At 47.8% G+C, this 19,178-nt stretch overlaps 1 protein-coding gene across 2 annotated transcripts in view; it reads left to right on the plus strand.

The window, feature by feature from the left end:
* The first annotated feature begins 2,989 nt into the window (after nt 1-2,989).
* Nucleotides 2,990-19,178, plus strand: part of kbtbd2 (kelch repeat and BTB (POZ) domain containing 2) — a 109,059-nt gene continuing 92,870 nt past the window's right edge. The window contains exon 1 of one of the 2 annotated variants that reach the window (XM_059985402.1): nt 2,990-3,142. In XM_059985402.1, coding sequence (XP_059841385.1) covers nt 3,117-3,142 — 26 coding nt within the window. In that variant the 5' untranslated portion in view covers nt 2,990-3,116. The remainder of the gene's footprint in view (nt 3,143-19,178) is intronic. The other variant, XM_059985394.1, reaches the window with a different exon arrangement.

Genomic DNA, 19,178 nt, shown 5'->3' on the forward strand with positions numbered 1-19,178 from the left:
GAAGATTATTTATGTCCTCCTTAGTGAAGACAGAACCAAAGTAGTTATGTAATTGGTCTGCCATGTTCTTGTTCCCCATGATCAATTCACCTGTTTCTGACTGTAAGGGACCTACATTTGTCTTAACCAATCTTTTTCTTTTCACATATCTATAAAAGCTTTTACAGTCAGTTTTTATGTTCCCTGCCAGCTTTCTCTCATAATCTTTTTTCCCTTTCCTAATTAAGCCCTTTGTCCTCTTCTGCTGGACTCTGAATTTCTCCCAGTCCTCAGGTGTGCCGCTTTTTCTGGCTAATTTGTATGTTTCTTCTTTGGACTTGATACTATCCCTGATTTCCCTTGTCAGCCACGGGTGCACTAACTTCCCTGGTTTATTATTTTGCCAAACTGGGATGAACAATTGTTGTAGTTCATCCATGCGATCTTTAAATGCTTGCCATTGTATATCCATTGTCAACCCTTTAAGTATCATTTGTCAGTCTATCTTGGCTAATTCACGTCTCATACCTTCAAAGTTACCCTTCTTTAAGTTCAGAACCTTTGTTTCTGAATTAACTATGTCACTCTCCACCTTAATGAAGAATTCCACCATATTATGGTCACTCTTACCCAAGGGGCCTCGCACGACAAGATTGCTAACTAACCCTTCCTCATTGCTCAGTACCTAATCTAGAATGGTCTGCTCTCTAGTTGGTTCCTCGACATGTTGGGTCAGAAAACCATCCCACATACATTCCAAGAAATCCTCTTCCTCAACCCCCTTACCAATTTGGTTCACCCAATCTATATGTAGATTGAAGTCACCCATTATAACTGCTGTTCCTTTATTGCACGCATTTCTAATTTCCTGTTTAATGCCATCCTCAACGTCACTACTACTGTTAGGTGGCCTGTACACAACTCCCATCAGTGTTTTCTGCCCCTTAGTGTTATGCAGCTCTACCCATATCGATTCCACATTCTGCAGGCTAATGTCCTTCCTTTCTATTGCATTAATCTCCTCTTTAACCAGCAACGTTACCCCACCTCCTTTTCTTTCCTAACTATCCCTCCTGAATATTGAATATCCCTGGATGGTGACCTCCCATCCTTGGTCACCCTGGAGCCATGTCTCTGTGATCCCAACTGTATCATATCCGTTAATAACTATCTGCACATTCAATTCATCCACCTTGTTACAAATGCTCCTCGTATTGACACACAAAGCCTTCAGGCTTGTTTTTACAACACTCTTAGCCCTTATACAATTATATTGAAAAGTGGCCCTTTTTGATTTTTGCCCTGGATTTGCTTGCCTGCCACTTTCACTTTTCACTTTACTACTTTTTGCTTCTACCCTGATTTTACACCCCTCTCTCTCTGCACTTGTTCCCATCCCCCTGCCACATTAGCTTAAATCCTCCTGAACAGCAGGACTTCCTTGACTTATTTCAATTTTCCGCTTCTTCGATCCTAACACCCTCATTTCCTTCCCCTTGCCAACTCAGTTTATGCAGCAATACCATTTCCCCAATGGTAGCAGATGAAACGGAATTAGTAGTTGGGGTGACTCATGTCTCCAATGATCCTTTGATATTTGTGCCAAATTGTGTGTGATGTATATTTTGTGAGTGCACTGTGGTCAGTAGGAACTTTGTTTAATTTGGTTGTGTTTCTGTACACTCAGATGACTGCTTCTCTGTTCTGCACTGAACTAAAGGCCAGTGGACTGACCCTGTTTGTTAGTGCAGAATGCTATTTGTTTGCGCTTAGTGTTTACATGATTTATTTTTATTCTCTCTGCAAATCAGGTGCTTGATGGTCTTCTTTTGTTCTGAGTTCTTTTGGGCTTCTTTGTTTCATGGTTGCCTGTTAGGAGATGAATCTCAAGGTTGTATAATATATATGTACTTTGATAATAGATGTACTTTTATGACGATTAACTTGAGGTCCTGAATTGGATGAAGGCCAATATCGATATCATGAATCAGGAGCTTGCAAAGGTAGATGATTTGCAGGTGGGCCTGCATTGGGCATTTAAAATTTAAATAATGAGATCTAGGGTCAATATATTTCCAGAAATGCAGAAACAAGTCTGAGAAAATCCAGGATATTAAGGCACTTCAAGAGATGGTTAAAGAAATAAAAGGAAGCACATGGCAGGAACAGAGGAAGCCCAATAGGAGAACAGAAAATACAGGGGTGAGGGGACGTGGAAAAGAAACTTGGATGGTAAATAAGTGTCACAAACCTCTCCCCAACCCCACTCTCTCCCCATCCTCCACACTTCCCCATCCACCATTGTCTCTCTCCCTTATGTTCCTCCCTCATCCACAGCCCCTCTCTCCATCTCATTCCCAACCTCACTCCTCCATCCCCCATCGTCCCTCTCTCTCAACCCCCAAACTCTTCCCATCTTTCCCCCTCCCCAGCCCTCTGTCTTCCCCCTCCCATCCTATGCTCTCGAATCTCACTCCATCCCCCTTGCCATCCCTCCATTCCCTCTCCTCCAATCCCCTCTTCTCTATCCCCAATTCAATTCACATATCCCCCTCACCCCTGCCTCCCCCTCCCCAACCCCCTTATCTCTCTCCCATTAGCTTATCCTATGCTCTCAAATCTCATTCCAACCCCTTCCACTCCCATCCTCTCTCTCCGTCTACCCCGATCTCTCCACTCCCCCTTCTCCCTCGCCAATCCCCTTATCCCCTCCCTCTCTTCTTCCGTCTCGTCTATCTCCCGTTCCACAGCTCGAATCTCTCCCCATCCCGCTTCTCCGCCTATTCCCACATCCAATCCCCATCTCTCTGCACCGCTCTTCTCCCCCGCCGTCTCCAATCCCTCCATTTCCCTCCCCCAAAACCCCACCAACCGCGACCTTGTCGCCCGCCCTCTGCTGGTTTGAAATCGATTTGCAGCTGTGGACACAGCGCGCGCATCCCTGGAGTTCGTGAGCGCGCCGCTCATGTTCCCTTGCCTGACTCGACGTCATCACTTTGGTGCGGCGTGACGCAGAGACGGCAGTTGGGCCGGTGATGGCGGTGAGCCCGGGTGTCTGTTGTACGGGCTGATTCCGATGTTTGTGTTCACTGGACTGCGCCTCACGCCCAGGGTGATTCTCTGTGCGAGGGCTGAGCATGTTGCTGACTCTTTCCGCACCAAGGTAGGCCTCGGCATGGTCATATCGGAGTGCCTTAGCACGGCGGTGGTCAGGTGGGGGCCGAGGCCGCGCTCCGGGCCAGGCCGCTCCCCCAGGGCCGGAGCTCGGCTTTTCCTGCCGGTGTGTGGTAGGGTAGCAGCCTGTACAAAGAACAGGATCCCGCTGGTGTTGCCCATCCTGCAGCCAGGTCCTGGTTTAAAGGGCGGATAGTTCTTTGTCCCGTTAAAATGCTGCTAGTTAGATTTGAAATAAACAGGCGCGGGAAATCAGCTCCCCGAGCCTGCTCCATTGATTAAACTATTATTTCGGCTCTTTTATTTTGCAGCTTAATCATAAAGTATCTTTTTGTATTAAGTAAATAAAACTGGGAACTGAATATGCTGCTCACTATTGAAATAAATAGGTTTCAGTTCATTGGATACTGGCGCCAATAATAGTTTTGATGTGAGTGATTTGTTGAGGAGAAATATAGTAAATTGGAAGGACGAAGTTCATCAAGTTTGTTTAATATAATTTCTAGTATATAAGCGTAACAGAGAATGAAATAGTTGTTATTCCTGATCCAATGCAGCACAATACGAACGCAGTAAAGAATTCGATAAAAATTTTAAAAACGCTCTAAATATAAATACATAAGATAGGTTTTATACATTGATTGTATGTTGATAAAGTGTACATAGATGTAAATAAGGTGACTGATAGGAAATAAAGCAGTGGTGCTTGGGGGCCTAGAGATGTTGATCAAAAGTTCAAACAAAATTTACTGTCAAAGCACATATAATTCCCCATATACAACCCTGAGATTCATTTTCTTGCAGGCATACTCAATAGATCCATATTAGAGTAATAACCATAGCAGAATAAATGAAAGATTGCACCAATTTGGGTGTTCAACCAGTGTGCAAAAGACAACAAACTGTGCAAATACAAAAAGAAAGAAATAATAAATATAGAGAATATGAGATGCAGAGTCCTTGAAAGTGAGTCCATAGGTTGTGGGAACATTTATAGACAATAGACAATAAGTGCAGAAGTAGACCATTCGGCCCTTCAAGCCTGCACCGCCATTCTGAGATCATGGCTGATCATCTACTATCAATACCCGGTTCCTGCCTTGTCCCCATATCCTTTGATTCCCCTATCCATAAAATACCTATCTGGCTCCTTCTTGAAAGCATCCAGAGAATGGGCCTACACTGCCTTCTGAGGCAGTGCATTCCAGACCCCCACAACTCCCTGGGAGAAGAAGTTTGTCCTTAACTCTGTCCTAAATGACCTACCCCTTATTCTCAAACCATGCCCTCTGGTACTGGACTCTCTCAGCAGTTGGAACATATTTCCTGCCTCTATCTTGTCCAATCCCTTAATAATCTTGTATGTTGCAATCAGATCCCCTCTCAATCTCCTTAATTCCAGCGTGTACAAGCCCAGTCTCTCTAACCTCTTCTGCGTAAGACAGTCCGGACATCCCATGAATTAACCTTGTGAATCTAAGCTGCACTTCCTCTACAGCCAGGATGTCCTTCCTTAATCCTGGAGACCAAAGCTGTACACAATACTCCAGGTGTGGTCTCACCAGAGCCCTGTACAAATGCAAAAGGATTTCCTTGCTCTTGTACTCAATTCCATTTGTAATAAAGGCCAACATTCCATTAGCCTTCTTCACTGCCTGCTGCACTTGCTCATTCACCTTCAGTGACTGATGAACAAGGACTCCTAGATCTCTTTGTATTTCTCCCTTACCTAACCATTCAGATAATAATCTGCCTTCCTGTTCTTACTCCCAAAATGGATAACTTCACACTTATTTACATTAAACGTCATCTGCCAAGTATCTGCCCACTCACTCAGCCTATCCAAGTCACCCTGAATTCTCCTAACATCCTCATCACATGTCACACTGCCACCCAGCTTAGTATCATCAGCAAACTTGCTGATGTTATTCTCAATGCGAGGGCAGTTTCAATGATGGGGCAAGTGAAGTTATTGCCTTTGGTTCAAAACCCTGATGGTTGAGGGATAGGAACTGTTTCTGAACCTGGTTGTGTAAGTCCTGAGGCTCCTGTACCACCTTCCTGGTGGTAGCAGTGAGAAGGGAGCATGACCTGGGTAGTGGGTGTCCTTGAAAATGCTTTCTTGCGACAATGCTCTGTGTAGATGTGCTCAATGATGGGGAAAACTTGGCTTTATCCGTTATTTTTTGAAAGATTTTCTGTTCAGGGGTATTGGTGTTTCCATTCTAGGCTGTGATGCAGCCAGTCAGTATACTGTCCCCCACACATCTGTAGAAGTTTGTCAAAGTATTAGATGTCGTGCAGAATCTGTGCAATCTCCTAAAGACGTGGAGTTTCTGTGTAATTGCATTTGTGCACTGGTCCTCTGAGATGATGACACAGGAATTTAAATTTGCTGACCCTCTCCACCTCTGATCCTCTGAGGACTGGCTCATGGACCTGTGGTTTCCTTCTCTTGAAGACAGTAGCCAGCTCCTTGCTCTTGCTGACATTAAGTAAGATGTTGTTGTGGTGCCACTCAGCTAGATGTTTAGTCTGCCTTCTATAGCTGATTCGTCACCACCTTTCATTTGGCCTATGACAGTGGTGTTGTTAGCGAACTTATATGGCATTGGAACTCTGCTTAGCCATATAGTCATAAGTGTAAACCAAGTAGAGTTGGGGGCTAAGCACACAACACAGCCTTGTTGTGCACCTTTGCTGATGGAGAATATGTTGCCAATCCGAAATGACTGGCGTCTCCATGTGATCAGCCTTACTGCTTGGGTAAAGTAACTGTTTTTTGAGACTGATGGTCCTGGTGTGGATGCTGCGTAGCCTCCTTCCTGATGGGAGTGCAACAAATAACCCATGAGCAGAGTGGGGGGGGGGGGGGGGAATCCTTCATGATCCCTTTGTATAAAGGTTCTTTGAATGTAGTCAATGGATCTATGAAGTTGTCTATGGGTATGCGGGGAACTATGGCCAACAGTGAAAGAATGTGTGGTTTGTAGTTATACATGTTAAAGGCAGAAAAAATCAACCTGAAATGCCGTTTAGCTATGGTTGTCAAGAGTAATTAATGGTAGTATTACTTCAGAGGAAAAAAAGTATAGTGAGTGTTGTAGAACAGAGGGAGCCAAAGCATCAGTATTACATCCCTACTCTTATATTCTAATCCTCTTGAAATGAATGCTGACATCTTATTTGCCTTCCTCACCTCTGACTTAACCTACAAATTAACCTTTAGGGAATCCTGTACAATCTTCCTGAGACCCTTTACACCTGATTTTTGAATTTTCTCCTGGTTTAGAAAATTTTATTTGATCTGCCCCTTTATTTTCTGAACATTAGAGCTGTTGGGGAGAGTTTAAACTGATTTGGCAGGGGGCTGGGAACTGGAGAGAAGGGACTCGGGATAGGACGGATGGTAAAAGAGCAAAAGTAGCATGCAGTCAAGCTTCTAGGAAGGGCAGTAAGTAGACAATAGAATAAAATTGCAGTCAGCAGGGCGAGTATCAGTGTATTAGGGATGCAGAATCAAAAAGGGTAGCAAACTCAGTACTTAGTGTTATGTTTCTATGGGCACAGCATTAGGGTTAGGGTTACAGCGTAAGAAATAGGGTGGATATCTTGTTGCACTATTACAAGTCGTCAGTTATTTTGTGGCCATCACTGAATCATGGCTGAAGGCTTGTTGTAGTTGGGAGTTGGATATCCAAGGTTGCATGTTGTATTGGAGGGATAGAAAAGTTGGCAGAGAGGGTGGTGTGGCTCTTCTAGTAAAGAATGGCATCAAATCAGTAGAAATATGTGATATAGGATTGGAAGATGTTGAATACATGTGAGTTGAGTTAAGAAACTGCAAGGGTTAAAGGACCCTGGCATCAGTCTTCACTGAAAGACACTAGCAGCATGCCAGCAGTCCATGAGTGTTGGAGCAGGAGTTATGACCAAAAAAAAAATGCTAGGCAAACTGAAAGGTCTTAAGGCCACCTGGACCAAATGGACTACATCCCACAGTTCTCAGAGAAATTGTTGAAGAGATAATGGATGCATTGGTCATGATCTTTCACAAATCACTTGATTCTGGCATGGTACTAGAGGACTGAAAGGTTACAAATGTCACTCCACTCTTTAAGAAGGGAGGAAGGCAAAGGAAAGGAAATTTTAGGCCAGTTACCCTAAGTGGTTGGGAAGTGTTGGAGTCTATTATTAAGGATGAGGTTTTGGGGATACTTGGAGATTAAAGATAAAATAAGTCAAAGACAGCATGGTTTCTGTAAAAGGAAATCTTGCCTGACAAATCTGTTAAGAGTTCTTTGAGGAAGTAACAAGTAGGGTGGACAAAGGAGAGGCAGTGGATGTCATGTACTTGGATTTCCAGAAGGCATTTGATAGGTGCCACACATGAGGCTGCTAAACAAGATAAAATCCTGTGGCGTTACAGGAAAGATACTGGCATGGATAGAGGAATGGCTGACAGGCAGGATGAAGCAAGTGGGAATAAAGAAGGCCTTTTCTGGTGGTTGTCAGTGACTAGAGGTGTTCCTCAGGGATCAGTATTGAGTTCACTACTTTTCACATTGTTTGTCAATGAGTTGAATGATGTAATTGATAGTTTTGTGATGAAATTTGATATAAGGAGCAATAATGCAACCTATAATCTAAATGGGGAGAAGGTTCAAACATCAGAGTTGCACAGTCCTCTTACACGACTCCCAGAAGGTTAATTCACAGGTTGAGTCTGTGGTAAAGAAAGCAAATGCAATGTTGACATTTATTTCAAGGGGAATAATTTTTTGGAGTATAGAAGGTTGAGGGGGGACTTGACAGAGGTATTTAAAATCATGAGGGGGATAGGTAGAGTTGATGTGGACAGGCTTTTTCCATTGAGAGTAGGGGAGATTCAAACAAGAGGACGTGAGTTGAGAGTTAAGGGGCAAAAGTTTAGGGGTAACACGAGGGGGAACTTCTTTACTCAGAGAGTGGTAGCTGTGTGGAATGAGCTTCCGGTAGAAGTGGTAGAGGCAGGTTCAATTTTGTCATTTAAAAAAAATTGGATAGGTATATGGACAGGGAAGGAATGGAGGGTTATGGGCTGAGTGCAGGTAGGTGGGAGTAAGCGTTCGGCACAGGCTAGAAGGGCCGAGATAGCCTGTTCCCGTGCTGTAATTGTTATATGGTTATAAGAATAGGATGTAAAATGCTGAGCCTTTATAAGACATTAGTCAGACCGCACTTGGAGTATTGTCGACAGTTTTGGGCTCCATATCTCAGAAAGGATGTGTTGTCATTTTAGAGAGTCCAGAGGAGATTCATGAGGATGATTCTGGGAATGAAGGGGTTAACATATCATTTGGCAGATTTTGGCCTGCACTCACTGGAATTTAGAAGAATAGATGGGTATCTCATTGAAATCTACCAAATGTTGGAAGGACTAGATAGGGTGAACGTAGAGAGGATGTTTCCTATGGCGGTGTATTCAGCACCTCAAATTGAGGGACGAAATTTTAGAACAGAGATCTGGAGGAATTATTTTAGCTAGAGAGTAGTGAATCTGTGGAATGCTCTGCCACAAATATTTAAGGCAGAAGCTGATAGTTTAGTAATTGGTCAGGGCATCAAAGGATATGGCGAGAAGGCAGGTGTATAGGTTTGAGTGGGATCCAGGATCAGCTGTGATGAACTGGCAGAGCGGGTTCTATGGGCTGAATGGAAAGTGAGAGGGCGATGTGAGGAGTAAGTTTTCAATAGGTACGTTTAATGTCAGAGAAATGTATACATCCTGAAATTCTTTTTCTCTGCAAACATCCACAAAAACAGAGGAATGCCCCAAAGAATGAACAACAGTTAAATGTTAGAATCCCAAAGCGCTGCTCTCCCACGCAAGCAGCAGCAAGGCAACAAACCCCCCCCCCCCACCAGCAAAAAGGATCAGCGCCCTCCATTAACTGAAGTGCGCAGCAAAGCATCAATAAAGACACAGACTTGCAGTACCCCAAAGAGTACTTGTTCACCGGTAATTCGACATACCACAAGCTGTCTCTTTCGCTAATAAGGGAAAAAAGAGGTGTCCCTAGTTTCATGGCAGGAGGGGAGACATAACAAACAACTCATGATTTATGATGTTATAAGTCTGTCTTGTCGCTTTTTGAGTTCTGTGCCCAGAGAGTTCAGGTCTCTGGACGCATAGCCAGCGGCTAGCCTGCTACTATCAAGGTTCCATGTTCTTTCATGACGATTGCTGACCTAGTGATGAGTCCTCGGTGGTGGCAGTGTATTCACTAGTTTTACAGCCTGAGGGAAGAAGTTGTTACCCAGTTTGGCATTCTTCATCCTGATGCTTCTCCACCTCCTTCCTGGGGTGGGGGGGGGGGTCAAGGAGACTGTGCAATAGGTGGTAGTGATCCTGATCAATGCCTCAAGCCCTTTGTCTGCAATGCTGCTGGTATATGTCACAAATAAGGGGGAGGGAGATTGATGATCCTCTGTGGTTTTTACTGTCCTCTGTAGGGTCTTGCTGTCCAATGCCTTTTAAATTCTCCACCACAAAATAATGTAGCAAGACAGGGCACTCAACGTTGCTCCTGTAGAAAGTTGTTACAGTACAGTTGGGGAGCCTTGCACGCCTCAATCTCCTCACAAAGTGTAGATGGTGCTGTGCTTTGTTGACTAGTGAGGAGGTATTGTGGATCCAGGTGGCTCCTTGTGACCTCATGGACTCCTGCACACCAAGACTTCTTGAAAGCAAAGAATGGGAATACAGGGATCCTATTCTGGTTGGTTGCCGGTTACTAGTGGTGTTCTGCAGGGGTTGGTGTTGGGGCCTCTTCTTTTTACACTGTATATCGACGATTTAAATTATGGACTAAATGGTTTTGTGGCTAAGTTTGCAGGTGACACCAAGATAGGTGGAGGAGCAGGAAATGTTGAGGAAATGGAAAGGTTGCAGAGAGACCTGGTCAGTTTAGGAGACTGGGCAAAGAAATGGCAGATGAGATACAGTGTTGAGAAATGTACAGTTGTACATTTTGGAAGAAGCAGCAATCAGGCAGATTATTATTTAGATGGGGAAAAAATTCAAAAATCGGAAGTGCAAAGGGACTTGGGGGTCCTAGTGCAGGATACCCTAAAGGTTAACCACCAGGTTGGATCGGCAGTAAGGAAATCAAATGCTATGTTGGCATTCGTTTCAAGAGGAATAGTGTACAAGAGAAAGGAGCTGTTGATGAGGCTCTGTGGGGCACTGGTGAGACTGTGGCGACCCATTTCCAGGCACATCCGAACCGACTCACAATTAGATAGCCTACGGGGGTTTGCGAGCACAGAGCTTTGGAGCCTCTGCGCCATGGGGGGCAGGTTGAGGGAGGCTTAAAAGTGAGGCTGAAGATTTCGAATAAAGTTTTTTCCTTCGACTGCAGTTACCGACTCCGTGTCGTAATTTTAGCGCTGCGTGTAGCACACCGCTACAATTGGTGACGCCGACGGTCCAAACGATTTTTGGACCAGAAATGACCGACGCCGCCTCTGTTCATGCGGTTTCGTTGAAACTGCCGGGTTTCTGGACACAGTGCCCGAACCTATGGTTCCAGCAAGCCGAAGCCCAATTCCACGTTCGCCAGATCACCTCAGAAGACACCCGCTACTACTACGTGGTGAGCTCCCTCGACCAGGACACAGCGGCCCAGGTCGCGGAGTTCGTACAGTCGCCCCCGGCAGACGGCAAATACACGGAATTCAAAGCCCTGCTCCTCAGGACTTTCGGACTCTCACGGCGCGAGCGGGCTGCCCGTTTACTGCACCTGGATGGCTTGGGCGACAGACCTCCATCGGCTTTAATGAATGAGATGTCTCTCGCCGACGGACACACACCCTGCCTCATGTTTGAGCAGGCATTCCTGGAGCAGCTGCCCGAGGACATACGCCTGCTGCTGTCCGACGCGGATTTCAGTGACCCCCGGAAGGTGGCAGCCCGGGCGGACTTGCTGTGGAACGCCAAAAAGGTGAGCGGGGCGTCCATCGCACAGATCTCCCAGCCACGCTCCTGGCAGCAAACCAGTCCAGGCCCGGCCGCAGAGCCCGCCAACCCCCGGCCCAACCACCAGCGGTGGGGCGCAGAAGTCCGCCATTGTCGCCCGCCCTGCAAGTTCCCGGGAAACGCCAGGGCCAGCCGCCGCTGATGGCTACGGCGGCTGGCCATCGGGATAGCCTCCTGTATGTGTGGGATAGAAGGTCGGGACGCCGGTTTTTGGTCGATACTGGGGCTGAGATCAGCGTTTTACCTCCGACGAGTTACGACACCCGCAGCAGGGCACCGGGTCCCCCCCTGAGGGCCGTGAATGGCAGCACAGTAAGGACCTATGGCACCCGTCAGGTGCAGCTACAGTTTGGCTCCAGCCAGTTCACGTGGGACTTCACACTGGCCGCCGTAGCCCAACCGCTTCTGGGTGCGGATTTTTTGCGGGCTCACAGCCTACTGGTCGACCTGCCCAGGAAGAGACTGGTACACGCCGAGACCTTTCAGACGTTCTCCCTGGGTGCAGCCCAGTTGCCAGCCCCTCACCTCGGCTCCATCACGCTGTCCGACAACGACTTCACCAGGGTCCTGGCGGATTTCCCATCGGTTCTGGCACCGCAGTTCACAGCGGCCATGTCCAGGCACAGCGTACAGCACCACATCCCGACCCAGGGGCCACCCCTCCACGCCCGCGCTCGGCGGCTTCCCCCGGACAAGCTCCGACTGGCGAAGGAGGAGTTCCAGAGGATGGAGGAATTGGGGATCATCCGGCGGTCTGACAGCCAATGGGCCTCCCCCCTGCACATGGTGCCCAAAGCGACGGGGGGCTGGAGACCGTGCGGCGACTACCACAGGCTGAACGAGGCTACCACACCAGACCGCTACCCTGTGCCGCACATTCAGGACTTTGCAGCAAACCTGCACGGCGCACGGATCTTCTCCAAGGTAGACCTCGTCCGAGGGTACCATCAAATCCCGATGCATCCTGACGACGTCCCCAAAATGGCTCTCATCACCCCGTTCGGCCTTTTCGAGTTCCTCCGCATGCCGTTCGGCCTGAAGAATGCCGCACAGACGTTCCAGCGGTTAATGGACGCGGTGGGACGGGACCTGGACTTCGCGTTCATCTATTTGGATGACATCCTCATAGCCAGCAGCAGTCGTCAGGAGCATCTGTCCCACCTCCGTCAACTCTGCGCCCGACTGAGTGAGTACGGTCTTACAATCAACCCCGCCAAATGCCAGTTCGGACTCGATACCATTGACTTCCTGGGCCACAGGATTACTAAAGACGGGGCAACCCCTCTGCCTGCTAAGGTAGATGCGGTCCGCCTCTTTCCCCGACCCACCACGATCAAAGGCCTTCAGGAATTCGTAGGTATGGTCAATTTCTACCACCGCTTCCTCCCTTCAGCTGCCCGGATCATGCGCCCCCTGTTCGCCCTGATGTCGGGTCCGAGCAAGGACATTACCTGGGACAAGGAGTCTGCCGCCGCTTTCGTTCAAACGAAGGAAGCTTTGGCGGACGCCGCAATGCTAGTACATCCCAGAATGGACGCCCCTACCGCCCTCACAGTGGACGCATCAAACACGGCAGTCGGTGGGGTGCTGGAGCAGCTCATCACAGGTCGCTGGCAACCCCTGGCGTTTTTCAGCAAACACCTGCGACCACCCGAGCTTAAGTACAGTGCTTTCGACCAGGAACTGTTGGCGCTCTACCTGGCAATCCGTCATTTCAGGTACTTCCTAGAAGGTCGGCCCTTCACCGCGTTCACGGACCACATACCGCTTACCTTTGCGTTTACGAAAGCGTCCGACCCCTGTCCTACATCTCTGAATACACGACGGATGTCCGGCACGTCTCGGGTAAGGACAATGTCGTGGCGGATGCGCTCTCTCGCCCTACCGTTCATGCCCTTTCCCAAGGGGTAGACTTTGAGGCACTGGCAGAGGCGCAGCAGGCAGATGAGGAGATTCCGAGTTACAGAACCGCAGTCTCCGGTTTGCAGCTCCAGGACCTCCCCGTGGGCCCGGGTGAGAGGACCCTACTCTGTGACGTCGCCACCGGCCAGCCCCGCCCCGTCATCCCGACAGCCTGGCGGCGCCGCGTTTTCGACTCCATTCATAACCTGGCGCATCCCTGCATCCGGACAACTGTCCGGATGGTTTCCAGCAGGTTTGTTTGGCACGGACTCCGCAAACAGGTCAGTGAATGGGCCAAAACGTGCATGCACTGCCAGATGGCCAAGGTGCAGCGGCACACCAAAGCCCCACCGCAGCAGTTCCATCCCGCCCACCGGCGTTTCGACCACATTCATGTGGATATCGTGGGTCCCCTGCCAGTGTCGCGCGGAGCGCGGCACCTCCTGACTATCGTGGACCGGTTCACAAGATGGCCAGAGGCGGTCCCGCTCACCGACACCACCTCCGAATCTTGCGCCCGAGCCCTGATCGCCACCTGGATATCTCGCTTTGGTGTACCAGCCCACATTACCTCCGACAGAGGCGCCCAGTTCACCTCCAGCCTGTGGTCAGCTATGGCCAGCCTTTTGGGGACTCAGCTGCACCACACCACTGCCTACCACCCACAGTCGAACGGGCTAGTGGAGCGTTTCCACCGTCACCTGAAGTCGGCCCTCATGGCCCGCCTGCGAGGAGCCAACTGGGCGGACGAGCTTCCCTGGGTCCTACTCGGCATCCGCACAGCGCCCAAGGACGACCTGCACGCCTCGTCGGCCGAGTTGGTATACGGCACGCCCCTGGTCATCCCCGGGGAGTTCCTACCAGCCCCAAGGGGGCAAGAGGAAGATCCCGCAGCAGTCCTGGACAGACTACGCGAGAAGCTCGGTAACCTGGCCCCCATACCCACTTCACAGCACGGGCGGCACCCGACCTGCGTACCCAAAGACCTACAGAACTGTAAGTTTGTGTTTGTACGAAGGGGCGGGCATCGGCCACCGCTGCAGCGGCCATACGAGGGGCTGTTTATGGTGCTCCGGAACAATGGGTCTACGTTCGTGCTGGACGTTGGGGGGAAAGAGGAGGTTTTCACGGTGGACCGCCTCAAACCGGCCCATGTGGACCTGGTGCAACCGGCTGAGTTTCCGGCACCTCGGCGCAGAGGCCGACCTCCCAAGCAGGTTCTGGCCCAGACTGTGGACATTGGGGGGTGTATCGCCGGTTCTGGGGGGGGTTATGTGGCGACCCATTTCCTGGCACATCCGAACCGACTCACAATTAGATAGCCTACGGGGGTTTGCGAGCACAGAGCTTTGGAGCCTCTGCGCCATGGGGGGCCGGTTGAGGGAGGCTTAAAAGTGAGGCTGAAGATTTCGAATAAAGTTTTTTCCTTCGACTGCAGTTACCGACTCCGTGTCGTAATTTTAGCGCTGCGTGTAGCACACCGCTACAAGACCTCATTTGGAAAACTCTGTGCAGTTTTGGGTCCCCTATCTTAGAAGGGATGTACTGATGTTGGAGAGAGTTCAGAGAAGATTTACGAGGATGATTCCTGGAATGCAGGGGCTAACATATGAGGAATGTTTGTTGGCTCTTGGATTGTATTCATTAGAGTATAGAAGAATGAGAGGGGATCTCATAGAAATATTTTGAATGTTGAAAGGGTTGGACAGAGTAGATGTGGAAAGGCTGTTTCCCTTGGTGGGTGAGTCCAGGATGAGAGGTCACAGTCTTAGAATTAGAGGGTACCCATTTAAAACAGAGATGAGGAGAAATTTTTTTAGCCAGAGGGTCGTGGATTTATGGAATTCATTGCCACATACAGCTGTGGAGGCCCAATCATTGAGGGTGTTTAAGGAAGAGAGTGATAGGTATCTAATTAGTCAGGGTATCAAGGGATATGGGGAAAAAGCTGGAATTTGGAACTGGATGGGAGAACAGTTTAGCTCATGGTGGAGTGGCGGAGCAGACTCGATGGGCTGAATGGTCTACTTCTCCTTTGTCTTGTGATCTTGTGACACTTATCCCTGATTAGCAATACCACCTCTTTTGCCCCCCCACCCCACCTTTTTTTAAACACATGAAGCCTGGCACTCCACAGCTATTCCTGCCCCCAGATGTCCAAGTCACAATGTCATAGTTCCACATTGATCCACACTCCAAATTCATCTGCCTTGTTTATGATACTCCTTGAATTAAAATATACACACCTCAAAACCATCAAGCTGAGTGCTTCTTTGCTCTATCATTTGCCTATCCTTACACAAACTCCTTTGTCTTGTGATCTTGTTGGAAACTGCCTCTCTGAGGTCCCCAAGGTTATGCGTATTGTCTGAGTGTTATTATCTATTCATCATAGCCTCTGTCATCCTCTTCTTCTTTTATCTTCTGTTTTACCTAGGAACCAAGGAACTTTGTGTCCTTTAGTCTCTCCACGGCAGAGCCATTGATGTGCAATGGAGAGTGATTGACTTGTGCCTTCCTGAATAGAGGGGTATAATTAAACCACTTTTGGACAGGTACATGGCTAGGGAAGGATTAAACTGTATTTAGATGGGTACATGGTTAGGGAAGGATTAGCGAGCCAGAATCACAGGGCAGAAGCAGGACCTTTGGCCTATTTAGTCCATGCTGAAAACATTTAAACTGCCTATTCCCATTGTCCTGCACTGGGACCATATTCTTCAATATCTCTTCTTGTTGTTAAGTCGAGCCCGACTCCTCATGGACTCCTGCACACCAAGCCTTCTTGTTGGAAACTGCCTCTCCAAGATCCCCCAAGTCATACACATTGTCTGAGTAATATTATCTATCCATTGTAGCCTCTGTTGTCCTCTCCTCCTTTTACCTTCTGTTTTGCCTAACATGAGAGTCTTGACCAAGAAATCCTGTCTTCTCATGTTGTGGCCAAAATATTTGAGCTTCTGTCTCATAATCAAGCCTCCTAGTGAGTAGTCTAGCTGTATTTCTTCAAGTATTGACTTGTTGGATTTTCTTGCTGTCCAGTGAACTCTTATGTACCTATCCAAGCTTCTCTTAAATGTTGAAATCAAGCTCGCATGCACCACATCACAGCCCTCTGAGTGGTTTCCCTTCATGATCCCCTTAAATATTTCACCTTTCACCCTTAACCCATTTAGAATGGACATGGCTAAGAAAGGTTTAAACTATTTAGAGAGGTACATAGCTAGGGAAGCTTTAAACTGTATTTAGTCAGGTAAATGTACCTGTCTAAGTGCAATTTAATTCTTTCTCAACTATGTACATAGACTGATTAATGATAGTCAGCATTGCATTGTGCATGGTAGGTCATGCCTATCCAAACTTACAATGTTTTACGAGGAAATTACCAAGAAAGTTGATGAAGGCAAGGCAGTGGATGCTATATATATGGACTTTGGCAAAACATTTGACAAAATCCTGCATGGGAGGTTGGACAAGAAAATTCAGTTACTTAGCCTTCAAGATGAAGTAGTATATTGGATTTGACATTGGCTTTGTGAGAGAAGCCAGAAAGTGGTAGTAGATGGTTGCCTTTCTGACTGGTGGTGGTGGCATCTGTTAGCCTCGCGAGACCATAGATCTGCGCCTGGAAAGTCTTGCATCAGTCTTCCTGACTGGAGGCTGGTGATTAGTGGAGTGCCGCAGGGATTGGTACTGTGTGTATTCTTTGTCATCTGTATTAACAACCTAGATGATAATGTGACTAACTGGATTAGCAAATTTGCAGATAATATCAAGATTGGGAGGGTAGTGGATAGCGGGGAAAACTATCAAGGCTTGTAGTGGGTTCTGGACTAGCTAAAAAAAATAGCAGATGGCATTTAATGCAGACAAGTTAAGATGCTGTACTTTGGTAGGACCAACTGAGGTAGGTCTTACACAGTGTATGGTGGGACACAGAGTAGTGAGGTAGAACAAAGGGATATGAGAATCCAGGTCCAAATTCATTGAAAGTTGCTTCATAGGTAGATGGGATCGTAAAGAATTTAACGTGGCCTTCATGAATTTAACGGGGACATGACTGCGCAAGAGCATGTACGTCGGACCGTGAGGCAGCGGGAGTATTTAAAGAGAACAGTCAGTCGGAGCGGGCAACATTGTAGCAGGCAATGGAGTAGAGGGAGACAGAGTAGGAAGGCTTTGTCTCGAGAGGCTGAGGATGAGCTTCACCCCAAGTGAGGTAAAGCCGGGTAAGTTCCTTTAACAGGAGAAACTTTCAAAAGTTGAGGCAGCATATTGGGTAGGTCATGGCAGCCCCGTGGTTTGTTCATCCTGCAGCATGTGGGAAATCAGGGATACTTCCAGTGTCCCTGATGACTATGTGTGCAGGAAGTGTGTCCAATTGCAGTTTCTGGCAGACCGCATTGAGCGTCTGGAGCTGCAATTGGATTCATACTGGAGCATCCGTGATGCTGAGAAAGTCGTGAATAGCACGTTCAGTGAGTTGGCCACACCGCAGGTAAAGGCTACACAGGCAGAAAGGGAAAGGGTGGCCACTAGATAGCGTAACAGTAGGCAGGTAGTGCAGGAGTCCGCTGGGGTCATCTCCCTCCTAAACAGATATGCTGTTTTGGATACAGTTGGGGGAGATGTCTCATCAGGGGAAGGCAGCAGCAGCCAAGTTCATGGCACCATGGGTGGCTCTGTGCCACAGAAGGGAAGGAAAAGGAGTGGGAGAGCTATAGTGATAGGGAATTCGATTGTAAGGGGAATAGATAGGCGTTTCTGCGGCCGCAAACGAGACTCCAGGATGGTATGTTGTCTCCCTGGTGCAAGGGTCAAGGATGTCTCTGAGCGGCTGCAGGACATTCTGGAGTGGGAGGGTGAACAGCCAGTGGTCGTGGTGCACATAGGTACCAATGATAAAGGTAAAAAACAGGATGAGGTCCTACAAGGTGAATTTAGGGAGTTAGGAGATAAACTAAAAAGTAGGACCACAAAGGTAATAATCTCTGGATTACTACCAGTGCCACGTGCCAGTCAGAGTAGAAATAGAAATATTTCAGATGAATACATGGCTTGAAAAATGGTGCAAGGGGGAGGGATTCAAATTTTTGGGGCATTGGAACCAGTTCTGGGGAAGGTGGGACTGGTATAAACAGGACGGTCTTCACCTGGGCTGTACTGGAACCAATGTCCTAGCGGGAGCGTTTGCTACTGCTGTTCAGGAGTATTTAAACTAATGTGGCAGGGGGATGGGAACAAGTGCAGAGAGACAGAGGAGTGTAAAATGAGGGTAGAAGCAAAAAGTAGTAAGGTGAAAAGTAAAAGTGGCAGGCAGGCAAATCCAGGACAAAAAGCAAAAAGGGCCTCTTTTCAAAGTAATTGTATAAAGGCTAAGCCTGAAGGCTTTGTACATCAATGCGAGGAGCATTCGTAACAAGGTGGATGAATTGAATGTGCGGATAGTTATTAATGAATATGATATAGTTGGGATCACAGAGACATGGCTCCAGGGTGACCAAGAATGGGAGCTCGACATCCAGGGATATTCAATATTCAGGAGGGATAGACAGGGAAAAAAAAGGAGGTGGGGTAGCATTGCTGGTTCGAGAGGAGATTAATGCAATAGAAAGGAAGGACGTTAGCCTGGAGGATGTGGAATCGATATGGGTGGAGCTGCATAACACTAAGGGGCAGAAAACGCTGGTGGGAGTTGTGTACCGGCCACCTAACAATAGTAGTGAGGTTGGGGATGGCAAACTGTAAATTAGAAATGCGTGCAATAAAGGAACAGTAGTGTGATAACAGCACATTTAGAAAGAGGTGAAATCATCGGACAAAGTCTGCATGGATTTGTGAAAGGAAACTCATGTCTGATGAATCTTATAGAATTTTTTGAAGAGTGGATAGGGGAGAGCCAGTGGATGTGGTATATTTAGATTTTCAAAAGGCTTTTGACAAGGTCCCACACAGGAGATTAGTGTGCGAACTTAAAGCACATGATATTGGGGGTATGGTATTGATGTGGATCGAGAATTGGTTGGCGGACAGGAAGCAAAGAGTGGGAGTAAACAGGACCTTTTCAGAATGGAAGGCAGTGACTAGTGGGGTACTGCAAGGC

The sequence above is a fragment of the Hypanus sabinus genome, chromosome 1 (genome assembly GCF_030144855.1).
Source record: "Hypanus sabinus isolate sHypSab1 chromosome 1, sHypSab1.hap1, whole genome shotgun sequence".
In the NCBI taxonomy this organism is placed as follows: domain Eukaryota; kingdom Metazoa; phylum Chordata; class Chondrichthyes; order Myliobatiformes; family Dasyatidae; genus Hypanus; species Hypanus sabinus.